The sequence below is a fragment of the Pan paniscus genome, chromosome 21 (genome assembly GCF_029289425.2).
Source record: "Pan paniscus chromosome 21, NHGRI_mPanPan1-v2.0_pri, whole genome shotgun sequence".
In the NCBI taxonomy this organism is placed as follows: Eukaryota; Metazoa; Chordata; class Mammalia; order Primates; family Hominidae; genus Pan; species Pan paniscus.
In genome coordinates, this window is record NC_073270.2 from 69,342,117 (window position 1) to 69,353,693 (window position 11,577).

Sequence of the window (11,577 nt, forward strand, 5' to 3'; positions counted from 1 at the left end):
GGCAGCCCAGCTCAGCACTGACCAAGGTGGGGAGGGGCAGCGGGGTGCCAGCCTGGGCAGTGTCCCTCTGGCCCTCCCAGCTCTGTCTGGGGTCGGTCGGGGAGGATGCAGGGGGAGGGGTGGGGGGTGGGGAATGCGGAAGGAGGGCGCCGGGGCATCTGGCCGGGCAGCGTCCCTCAGAGCCCACCAGCTCTGACACCGCCCCGGTGTACTCGAGCCTGGGACTCTGGGCCCGTGAGTCTATGTCCAGGAAGCCTCGAGTATCCCTGAGTTTGGACGTGCAGGACGTTCAGTCTAAGCCACACCAGGAGGCAGGAACGTCCCCGGCCCCTCCCAGATACCCAGGAGCACCAAACCTGTTCAGCTGGTGGCTGGCGAGATGCCTAGGAGGGCACAGGTGCCACAGACACACCTGGTCCCCTTAACCCCAGTGGCGGCTGCAGAAAGCACAGAGGGCGAGGCCGTCTGTGCCAGAGGAGCCCCCAGGCTGCTGTGCTGGGGACCTGCCAGAACCGGAAGCTCAGCTCAAGGCCTCAGTGGGCCCAGGTACCAGAGCCAGCCCCTCCCCTAGGTTCTCCCATGCAGATGGAGCTGGGCAGGTGGCCAGGGTCCCAAAGGCTCAGATAAAGCCTCTTGCCTCCACCATCTGCAGGGGTCCTGGTTCCTGCTGCTTCCCTCCGCTTGGCCTTGCTCCTTCTATGCACAGGCCCCAGGAAGCCCCTGCGCTGCCTCCGTTCTCGGAGCCTCCGAGTGGCCTCTTCCCTCCCCGGGGCCACCTGTCTCTGCACACGGGAGTCTCATCTCTTAGCTTCCTCCTGAGCCAGCCTTTGGCCGGGGCCTGTGGACGGCGGCCATCAGCACTTCGGCTCAGCAGGTACAGAGCTGACCCCAACTCTAGGGGACAAGGACTCAGTCAGGCCTGAACTTGTCTCCAAACTTTCCATCCCCGAAAGCCTTCTGGGCACAGCTGCCAACCTGGGCTCCCAGGAGGGTGGGGGGCAGGGTCTCCGGGGGCCACAAACAGACCCCGCCGGCCCCCTTGCTTCTTGACGTGTTTCACGAAGACCTGAGCAGAAGCTTCCCTGAGCCAGACGTGGGGAGACGAGGGCCGACCCTGCACATCCCTGCCCCCTCCTGCCTTGGTGACCCCTGAGGACTCACACCCAGAGGCTTCCTGAGCCACTTGCTGCCCAGCATACCATGGCATCTACCTCCGAGCCCCCAACCGACCCTGCCTGACCCTGCACAGGCAGAAGACTCCAAATCCCCCACGGCCCACCCTGAGGCCCCTGGAAATAGCCTCCAAGGGCAGCTCCCAGGTCACCAAGCCTCCCGGCCCACCCTTCCTGTGCCACCTGGAACCCGCCCAGGGAGATGGAATCGGCAGCTCCTGCCAATGCCCTTGGGGCTCACGCTGTCTGGGCACCATGATGTCCTGGGCTGGGGGTCTAGGCGGCATGGGGGCCGCTCCAACCTGCATTTTCTAGCCACGTGGACCCCTACGCTCCAGCTCCTGGGTCTGGGTTTGGGGGGCTGAGCCTGTGTGTGATGTGCGCCTGTGTGCGTGTCTGAGTGGGTCAGTCTCGGCTTACTGAGTGCTGTGTGCGTGAGTGGGTTTGTGCACAGGCCGCCAGCGTGTCTGTGAGGGGCAGGTGACGGTGCCACCCCGTGCCTACATACCACACACCCAGTGGGGTCAACACCGCAGTCTGCCTGGGAGCCAGCACTGGTCACTTCCAAAAACCCAAGCTGGGACTAGGGAGAGAACTGGGCCTTTGGCTCTTCACCCTGGGAGGGAGTCCAAGGGACCCAGGCAGGAGACACACAGGGCTCAGGGTTCCCCGCCCAGAGCCTCCGAGGCTTCTACCCACCCTCCTGTGCTGTTGTCTCTCTTGAGATGCCAGAGACACGAGTCACACTGCACGGGGAACGTCAGCCCCAGCCCTCCGTCTGCACGAGTCACACTGCACGGGGGACGTCAGCCCCAGCCCTCCGTCTGCACGAGTCACACTGCACGGGGGACGTCAGCCCCAGCCCTCCGTCTGCACGAGTCACACTGCACGGGGGACGTCAGCCCCAGCCCTCCGTCTGCACGAGTCACACTGCACGGGGAACGTCAGCCCCAGCCCTCTGTCTGCACGTCTGCCTGGTGCACGAACACGTGTGCACGCCAGGGCCTGAGGCCCACAGCCAGAGGCTCCTCGGTCCGGCAGACCGGCATCCCTTCGAGTTGGCGCTCTGCAGGGACGAGGGGCTGGCCTGGCTGGAGCGCAGAGCGTTGGGTCACGTGAGGACTCGGGGGTGGCATCTGTGGATGGCGTGCAGCTTCTCCCGCAGCGTGGCGAAGGAGGGCCGTTCCTCGGGGCTGCTCCTCCAGCACTCCAGCATGAGCACGTAGACCTCCGCCGGGCAGGCAGCCGGGCGCGGCAGCCGGTACCCTCGCATGATCTGCTGCAGCGTCTCGTGGTTGGTCATCCCTGGGAGGCACGGGGCAAGAGCTGCCTCGATTCTGCCTGGGGGTCCCTATGGAGGAGGCCTCCTGTAGCCCCCCATGTCATCTGCCTGCCCTTGGCCAGACCCTCCAACCCCCTGCCGACAGCGTCCAGGCCCGGGGCCAGTGACTCCTGGGCAGAGCCTGCATCCTCCCTCTGGCTGCCTGGGGACCCACCTTCATAGGGACACTGGCCATAGGTGAAAACCTCGTACAGCAGGACACCGAAGGACCAGACGTCTGACTTCTGGGAGAAGACACGATAATTGGCCGCCTCAGGCGCTGTCCACTTGACCGGGATCTTGGAGCTGCTGCTCGGGGAGTAGATGTCGTCCTGGGGGCGAGGGAAGGCCCCTGGTAGGGCAGGTGGACCGGGGTCCCCTCACCCACCCCCTCTGGGTCAGGGGCCCAGAGCCTCCGCTGACCTTGAGCAGCCGGGCCAGGCTGAAGTCAGCCACCTTGCAGGCCAGGCCGTCGTCCACGAGCACGTTCCTGGCGGCCAAGTCCCGATGCACAACGCGCTGCTCCTCCAGGTAGCTCATGCCCTCAGCCACCTGGCAGGCAAAGCCCAGGAGTGGTGGCAGACGCAGGGCCCGGCCCTCGGGGCCTGTAGGAGACAGCGTGGGGCCTTTCAGGGCGCGGGGCCAACGGCCGGTGAGGCCGGCGTCCACCCACGTCACCTTCCCCCATGCCTCAGCCTCCTCATCTCTAAGACATGGCGAGGATGGCATGGCCGGCTAAGGCCACGGGAAGCCCCAAGTGAGACAGGGCGAGGGTCCTGTACTCACCACAGTGACCTGGCAGCCGGCCCAGGCCCCCAACAAAGACCAGGGCAGAGAAGAGCCAGAGGCTGGGCTCGGTCTATGTCACATTAGACCAAGTCTGGTGACCCAGATGGGACCGCGCCCCCCCACCGCCCCCGAACTCCAGCTCCAGCCCCGGAGCCACAAGGCTCTGGCCTGGCCCAGACCTGACGCCAGCCCCCTGTTGGCTGGAGACCAGACAGGGATGGAATCTGCAGCCGGGGCCACCTGCTCCCGGTAGAGAGGCCCGGTTCACCTCAGAAACCCGCAGGTTCAGCTCTGCGCCAGGAGGGAAGGGGCGGTCGCAGGCGCGTCAGGGCCACGTGGCAGCAGGGAGGGGACTCACTGCCCAGGAAGGCCTGCAGGTTCCCCTTGCGCATGAGTTCCGTGACGATGTATACAGGCTCCCCGCCCGAGCACACTGCGTGCAGCCGGATGAGCCGCTCGTGCCGCAGGCCCTTCAGCGTCTGGATCTCCTTGGCGAGGTCAGTGAGCTTCATGTTGGCTGCGAGAGAGGGTGTGGCGCCAGGACCGGCCCACACCACGAACATCACTGCCCTGGGGCTTGAGGGTTGGACAGCAGGTGCGGGGCCCGGCCGTGGCACGGGATCTCGGGGCCTCACCTGACTTGATGACCTTGATCGCCACGGGCAGGGAGCCCAGCCACAGGCCTTCCCACACCTCCCCAAAGTAGCCTTCACCCAGCTTCCTCCCAAGGGCGAATTCGGAGTGTGGCCGCTCCCACACATCCTGCCGCGGGGCCTTCTGCAGGGAGGGTGGGCAGGGAGGCTGGTCAGCGTGGGCCCCTGTGCTCTGTCCCAGGCACAGCCCCCCACACCAGGGCTCTGGCGGGCACCCCCGTCCCCAGCACACACTCACCCCACCCTGGCCGGGACAAAGGGGAGTGGGTGCCAGGCTTGGAGGCCCAGCCCAGCCCCGTGGGAGGTCATTGCTCTGGGGGCCTAAGTGGCACCTTTGCCCCAGCCGGATATCCATCTACACATGCTCATTACTGCCCCTGGCCGCGCTGTCATTATGAGACCAGAGAAACCAGACTGCTGCCCTGGCCCTCGGCAGGGTGGCTCACATCGGGGACAGTCCCCGGGATCCAGTGTCTCCAGCCCAGGTGCAGCATCTTGTGATCTGCCTCTCCTCCCACACCTTCCACCCTTGGGGCCTGGGGCAGCCTTGAGTGCCTTCCCCAAACTGGCCCCACCCTCCTGGCTGCTCCCCTGCAGAGCTGGGCACTGCTACAGGTCTCCTTTCCCCACTCCCAGCCCCCCAGGACCCCAGGAATCCCAACAACCCTCAGAGACACCCGCAGAGAGCAGCATGTGCCGGAGCCGCTGGGATGCTCCGATGCTCCCAGGCCTGGGCAGGGCCCTGGAGCTGCGCCTCTGACAGCCCCAGGGGTTTTGTGACGGGGTGGGGAGGAGCACCTAGAACAGGGCCATGCCTCGGGCCCAGCATGGGGCAGCTTGGCAGGCACAGGCCCACCTGGGGCATGCAGGGCTGCAGCAGGGGGTTCTGGATCAGCTTCCAGTTGGCCTTGTAGTAGGTGAGTAGCTCCTCCAGGCCGGGAAAGAGCCGTCCCTTCTGCAGGTAGAGGCTGCCATCAGCTGCCATGGAGACCCGGTAGTGGCAGACCTTGGCCTGGGCCCGGACTAGGAAGGGTTCAGAGATGGAGACCCCTGCCTTGGCTGCCAGCTGCCCCGACCCTCCCACCCCAGAGGATGCTGGCCACAACCCACTAAGGGGTCTGGCTCAGACCTAGCTGGGGACCCTGAGATGGTCAGAGCTGTGTGGAGGAGGGAGTGTGGGCAGCCACAGGCTGGGGCGGGGCAGCGAGAGCGGCCCAGGTTGGAGCTTTTCTGCTGACGGTGTGCACAGAGTAGGCACTTAATAAATACTTGTAGAATGAATGAGTCCATGAGTCAGTGAATGAATGAAGGAATAAGGAAGGAAAGAAGGAAAAGTGAATGAATGAATGAACGAATAAGCAAATGAGTGAAAGAATAAGCTAGTGAACAAATCAGTGAATAAATGAGTGAATTAGTGAGTGACGAATGAAAGAGTGAATGAGTGGATGAATGGATGAATGAATGAGTGAATTAGTGAGGAATGAACGAGTGAATGAGTAGATGAATGGATGAATGAATGAGTGAATTAGTGAGTGAGGAATGAATGAACAAGTGAATGAGTGACTGAATGAATGAGTGGGTGAATGACTGAATGAATGAATAAATGGGTGAGTTAGCAAGTGCAGGAGGTGACCAGCATATCTGCTGTTGGGCCCTCAGCGGCGCCGGGTGTGAATCAGGAGCCAGCACTGCCTAGAGACCAACCACCCCAAGGTCAAGGGCCACTGACCTGGTGGGGGACAGAGGCAGGAGGGGCCGCCCCAGGTACCTGATAGTGAGTAGCCCCCGAGGCTGCTCTCGCTGGGCCGGATGAGGAAGTCCCCTGGTTCGTTGGGTGGGGAGAGGAGCAGCTGCTGTGCCTGGGTCCGACTGACCCCGCTAAAGTACCAGCTGCAAACAGCAGGTGCGGCAGTCACCTTGCAGGCCCCTCAGCCAGTGGCCCCACATGCTCTCCTCCGTGCTGGCGGCAGGGCTGAGCCCGGCTGTCCCACCGCCTCAGGGAGAAGGTCCACCCCGTGGACCTTGAGTCCCAGCTCAAGGTCTGCACTGCCTCAGCCCCCAGTGCCGGCCTCATCCTCCTGCTCAGCCCTGAGCATCCTCACCTTGGCCGTGGGCTCTCCGTTAGCCCTGCTGGGCGTGACCTCCAGTTCCCTGTTCATAGTGACCGCCAGCCCCAGCCACAGGTTAACAGTCAGCCCTGGCCATGGGCCATAGGCCTCCAAACTCGGCTTCGCTGAGCCCCTGCGCAGACATGGAGCTGACGGCCTGGTGAGCTGCCCGGAAGCACTGCTGGGCTGTCGTGGCCGTACAGGGCCATGGGCGTCACCTGGCTGGGCACGGCCCACCTGCCTCAGGCAGTTGGTTAGTGGAGGGGGCCCATGCAAGCTGTGTCCTGAGGAGGCAGCCTAAGCCAGGCTGTGCAGGAGGTCAGGAGGGGCAGCCAGTGGGCGGCTGCAGGGGGGTTGCTGTGCGAACGTTCAAAGCATCCTGCATCCCATGCTGGAGAGTTGTGCCCAGTACAGGACCGCCCTAAGCCCACTGGCGTCTGTTCACACAGACACCCCCTCGGAAAAGCCAGGTGCAGGTGAGACCTCTCTGAACACGGTGGCAGGGTGGCAGGGAGCTCCCAGGTGCCCACTCCTCAGATGCCCACACACGAGGAGCCCACACCGGGTGTCGGGAGAGGGGCCGGCTGGGTCTCCCCTGTCCAGGTGGGCCACCCACCAGGTCACATCTACTCATTCCTGGGAGCCGGAGGCATCCTTGGAAGGAAGACAGAAATGCTCCCAGCCCCACCCCGTCTGCATAACTCTGCTGCTGAAGTCCAAGGCGGGGACTCCACTCCTGACTCAGCTTCCCACCCTGGAGCCTCCCACTTCCTGGAGCTTCCTGGGACCCGGAGAGGGATGCCTGCCACTCCCCCGCCCCAGGGCACACCCCGTAAGCACCAGGAGGAGGAAGCAGAGTGAGCCGGTGTCAGGGTGGGGCTGAAACCACCTGGGAAGCGGGATTAGGAGAGGACCCGAGGTGGGCCTCAGAGTCAACACAAGATTCGGGGCTGGGGCACGGCCATGCCATCCTGGGCAGACTGGGACTGGGCAAGACGGAGGACACAGTCTGGCACCCCTGCCCCGGGGACCTGGGGGGCAATGGGGGCAGCAGGAATAGAAACCGACATGGCCAGGGCCGTGGGGCTGGGCTGAAGTTGAAGGGAATGAAGATGGAGACAGGAAGAGGTGTGGGACCAGGGACAGAGAGGCGGCGGCCTGAGGCACTGACTCCATGGACGCTCTGTCCATGGAGCTCCTCCTGCAGCCAGGGCCCCTGCCTTCTGGGGTCTGCTGGCAGGGAGACGCAACCCTCTCACGTGTAAAGGGACTCAGGTCCCTCCCAGCACCGCGGGGTGTGGGGATGAGACACAGGTGTTTCCCCAAAACATCGCCAGCCTCCTCTGAAGCCCACATCAGGGCTTGGGGGTCAGAGGTGAGCCCCTGTGGGATCCTGAGATGCAGGGGATGTGTCTGAGGTCTCTCCCTGGGGCGTGGGGCCAGGCGTCTGGAGCTAATGACACCTGAGTGTGGTTAGTCTTTGAATCTCCAGCCTAGGCAAATAGTCATTAGCTTTGCCTATGGACCGCCCTGCTCCACCACCAGCCCTGCCCTCCAGGAACTGCTGAAGGGGTCTGTCCTCCACACCTGGGGTGACTGTGAGCCCCTTCCCATCACAAAGGCTGCTTGCCCCCCAACCACTGCTCAGGACAAGCGGGGCAGGTGTGGGGTGAGGGCCTGGGGCCCCTCAGAAGGCACCTTCCTGTGACTCCGGCTTCACCCGCCCCATGCAACCCCCAGGACGATGTGTGAGTGCCAAAGGGCCCCCAGGAGGCTGGAAGTGGCCCTGAGCAAGGCTGACCCCGAAGGTCTCCAGGGCTCAGGCCTTGCCCAGCTGGATGCCAGACCAAGGCAGCCGCTCAGAGCAGCCGCACTGGGCATCTGGACTAGGCGCCTCTGCAACCCTGCTCACCTGCCCTCACCCAGAGCTCCTGGAGCGTGGGCCCCTGTCTCAGCCCCCAGTCCCAGCCATGCTCACCTGCCTTCACCCAGAGCTCCTGGAGCGTGGGCCCCTGTCTCAGCCCCTAGTCCCAGCCCCTGCTCACCTGCCTTCACCCAGAGCTCCTGGAGCGTGGGCCCCTGTCTCAGCCCCTAGTCCCAGCCCCTGCTCACCTGCCTTCACCCAGAGCTCCTGGAGCGTGGGCCCGTCTCAGCCCCCAGCCCCTGCTCATCTGCCTTCACCCAGAGTTCCTGGAGCATGGGCCCCTGTCTCAGCCCCCAGCCCCTGCTCACCTGCCCTCACCCAGAGTTCCTGGAGCATGGGCCCCTGTCTCAGCCCCCAGCCCCCAGCCCCTGCTCACCTGCCGTCACCCAGAGCTCCTGGAGCTCCTGTCATCTGGTGCCTCCCAGCCCCCAGCCCCTGCCCTCCAAGCAGTGACTGCTCCATGAACACTGGACTCCCTGTGTGAGGGCGGGAGGGCCTGGCCAGCCAGGCAGGGTCCTGGAGGAACCGCCTGCTGGGTGCCCAGCTGGTGCAGCTGATGTCCCCCCCGCCCCAGGACCTGACCACGCCTGCCAGAGCCTCCTCTCCCTCTCGGCAGCCCACAGCGGACACTGCTGTTTTCCTACCACACCTGCCGGCCCGGGGCCCATCAGCTGTCCCTGAATGAATGCGTGGATGAACGAATGAATGAACAGATAGCCACGGACATGCGATTTCCAACTCAAAATCCTGCCGTTGTTCTGGACTCCCCAGCTGGGGGCGAGGCAGGCTCTGACTCCGAGGCCGAGGTACTCACGGTTGGTCTGAGAGCGTCTCAGGAGAAGCCTTGGCCACGTGGGTGATGGGCACGAGCCCGGCGCTGGGCTGGCCCGAAAGCCTGCGTGCGAAGATGTAGCCGCCCCCCTCTTCGAGGGCACAGAGCCTGTCCCCGCGGCGGACACTCAGCTCCCCGCCACACCGCGCCGTGAAGTCATAGAGCGCAAGGAAGAGCTGAGGGAAGGGGCTGCAAGGCTCGGCGGGGAGCGTGGGCACTGGGTCAGTGTTGGGGTCCAGGGACCCAGGGGTGCCATGGTCCGGCTCGCCGCCCGCCGGCCAGATCTTGTCCCAGAAGGACAGGAAGGCCAGCCGCCTCCTGAGGAACGGCTCCATCCCCCGGGGTCACCGCGCTGGGCCCGAGGGCCATGGGAGCCCGCGAGCCCGGAAGAGGAACTGGCAGGGCCGGTGGGACCCGGTGTCCAGCGCTCCCTGCCCTGGCCGTGGGGTGACAGGGGACCCCAGCCCTGCGGTCACTCAGAGGTCCCCTGGATCCAGGAGGTACACGGTTCCCACCGGCATCCGGGCTGGCGTTCGGGCTGGGTGGGGCGCAGGGCGGACCCCCTGCCTCGGGCACACCGACAGCACCTCCTGTCCTCCACCTCCTTGGCGTCTGGAGTGCACCGTCCCCTCCCCAACCCGACGGCAGAGGGCAGCTTGGGCTGGGGCCGGGGCGGGCTCCAGGAGGGGCCCGAGGAGGGCGGGGTGGGCAGGGCCAGCCTCTCTCCCGCCCTCTGCAAGGCCCAGGCAGGCGGAATGGCTCTGCCCAGTCAGGCCCGGCCCATGCCCAAGGGCACCACAGTCCAACAGCCGCCCGTGCCCACGGAGAAGTGGGGGGTCCACGGAGAAGCGCTGCTGTTCAGCACCTGCAGTGGTTGCCAAGCCTGAGCTGCACTCAGGTGAAAAATTGCCTGCTTATTTAAATGTTGGCCAGATATTTTAACATCATTTACCCTGCTCCAGGTGCTAAGCCTCCAGCCTCTGCAGCAAAGGCTGAGGACAGGCGAGTGAGGGGGCTCTCAGCACCCCGGCTTTCATGCAGTAAAACAAGATGCTGATTGCAGGGAGCTCTGCCGCAGGCCAGGCACCCAGATGCCCCACGCTGCCCGATGACCAGCTTCTGAGTCAGTCAATGCCCAGGCCATACCCAAAGGCCACTGTGGGGAAGTGGAGGCTGCGGACGCCTGGCCCCAGTTCAGGGGGATGAGCACACGGAGAAGGGGCGGCGGGTGAGTCCCTGGCTGGGGACCTCCCACCCTCTCCCTGGACAGCGCCAAGCTCCCACATGCTGAAGCAAACTCTGCCCGCTCAGGTAGGTCCCCAGATCGGGGCAGTACTGGGGGAGCAAATCCCAGCAAAACCCAGCAGCACGGTACAGGGTCCTGAGGCAGGAGGATGGGGTGGTGGCCATCTGCAGTCTCTCTCTCCTCCCACATCCCCTCCGGGTCCCGAGTGGGGTGGGGTGGGGGCCATCTGCAGTCTCTCACTCCTCCCGCCTCCCCTCTGGGTCCTGAGGCACGGGGGTGGGGTGAGGCCATCTGCAGTCTCTCTCTCCTCCCATATCCCCTCCGGGTCCCGAGTGGGGTGGGCTGGGGGCCATCTGCAGTCTCTCACTCCTCCCGCCTCCCCTCTGGGTCCTGAGGCACGGGGGTGGGGTGAGGCCATCTGCAGTCTCTCTCTCCTCCCACATCCCCTCCGGGTCCCGAGTGGGGTGGGCTGGGGGCCATCTGCAGTCTCTCACTCCTCCCGCCTCCCCTCTGGGTCCTGAGGCACAGGGGTGGGGTGAGGCCATCTGCAGTCTCTCGCTCCTCCTGCCGGCCTCCCCCAGCAGCCCCTTCCGCACCTGGGTGGCCTTCAGGGAGCCTCACGCCCCTTTCCCACATCTCACACGCATCCATGCCCCCACTTCATGCGTGTGGCTGAATGCATCCCTCCAATAGGCGTGACCAGTGTCCAGCCAATGACAAGCGCCTCTCGCACCTGCCTGCCCTGGAGTCACAGATGGGCTTCTCAGAAACCTCACGTCTGGGGACTGGTGTGTGCATTGTGGGGTGGCAGTGACACCCGTGGCCTGGCTCTCAGGGCACCCCAGCAGCCAAGCTGTGTCCGGGCTGATAGCCTGGAGCCAGCAGGGGCCCTGGGAGACTGGACATCGCCAGGCTCAGGGCAGGCTCTGCACCAGAGAGGTGTCCTGCTGGGGGTGGTGGGGGGTGTTGAGAAATGTGGAGAATTGTAGATACTACATTGGGGGTGGCCTTCGAGGGGCCCCAGCGCCTTCTCCTCCCGCGCTTCCCCCCGCCGCCCTCTCCTCCCGCCCCCGCCGCCGTCTCCTCCCCCCACCCACCGCCGTCTCCTCCCGCCCCGCCGCCGTCTCCTCCCCCCACCCCACCCCCGCCGTCTCCTCCCCTCCACTCCCCCCGCCGCCGTCTCCTCCCCACACCCACCACCGTCTCCTCACGTGCAGGTGAGGCTTTTGCCCACCATTTCTTTTCTTTACTTTTTTTTTGGAAACAGGGCCTCACTCTGTCGCCCAGGCTGGAGTGCAGTGGAAGCCTCGATCTCCTGGGCTCAAGCCGTCCTCCTGCCGGACTACAGGTGTGCGCCACCATGCCCAGATAAATTTTTTATTATTTGTAGAGATGGGCTCTCACTATGTTGCCCAGGCCGGTTTTGAACTCTCGGCCTCAAGCGATCCTCCTGCCTCCCAAAGTGCTGGGACTACAGGTGTGGCTACCAGCTCTCCTAAATCCTCCCTAGGACGTGACTCTTCCCTCCTAGA

The 11,577-nt window shown here is 64.8% G+C and overlaps 1 protein-coding gene across 1 annotated transcript; it reads right to left on the bottom strand.

Annotated features, from left to right (window-relative positions):
- Positions 1 to 1,657: 1,657 nt before the first annotated feature.
- On the bottom strand, positions 1,658 to 9,134 carry SRMS (src-related kinase lacking C-terminal regulatory tyrosine and N-terminal myristylation sites). The gene is made up of 8 exons (XM_003809912.6): positions 8,782 to 9,134; positions 5,704 to 5,825; positions 4,792 to 4,958; positions 3,918 to 4,059; positions 3,641 to 3,799; positions 2,917 to 3,098; positions 2,669 to 2,825; positions 1,658 to 2,477 (listed from the first exon to the last, which is right to left on the bottom strand). The coding sequence occupies exons 1-8, from the start codon at positions 9,132 to 9,134 to the stop codon at positions 2,284 to 2,286; spliced, it is 1,476 nt and encodes a 491-aa protein (XP_003809960.3). The 3' UTR covers positions 1,658 to 2,283.
- Positions 9,135 to 11,577: the final 2,443 nt, after the last annotated feature.

Excerpts from the sequence above, each read along its gene's own strand:
- SRMS (XM_003809912.6), bottom strand. The coding sequence starts at position 9,134 with ATGGAGCCGTTCCTCAGGAGGCGGCTGGCCTTCCTGTCCTTCTGGGAC. Across the intron at positions 4,959-5,703 it reads CGGGGGCTACTCACTATCAG|TCCGGGCCCAGGCCAAGGTC; the intron begins GTACCTGGGGCG and ends AACCCTTCCTAG. Across the intron at positions 3,099-3,640 it reads CCTGCAGGCCTTCCTGGGCA|GCCCCGAGGGCCGGGCCCTG; the intron begins GTGAGTCCCCTC and ends TGTCTCCTACAG.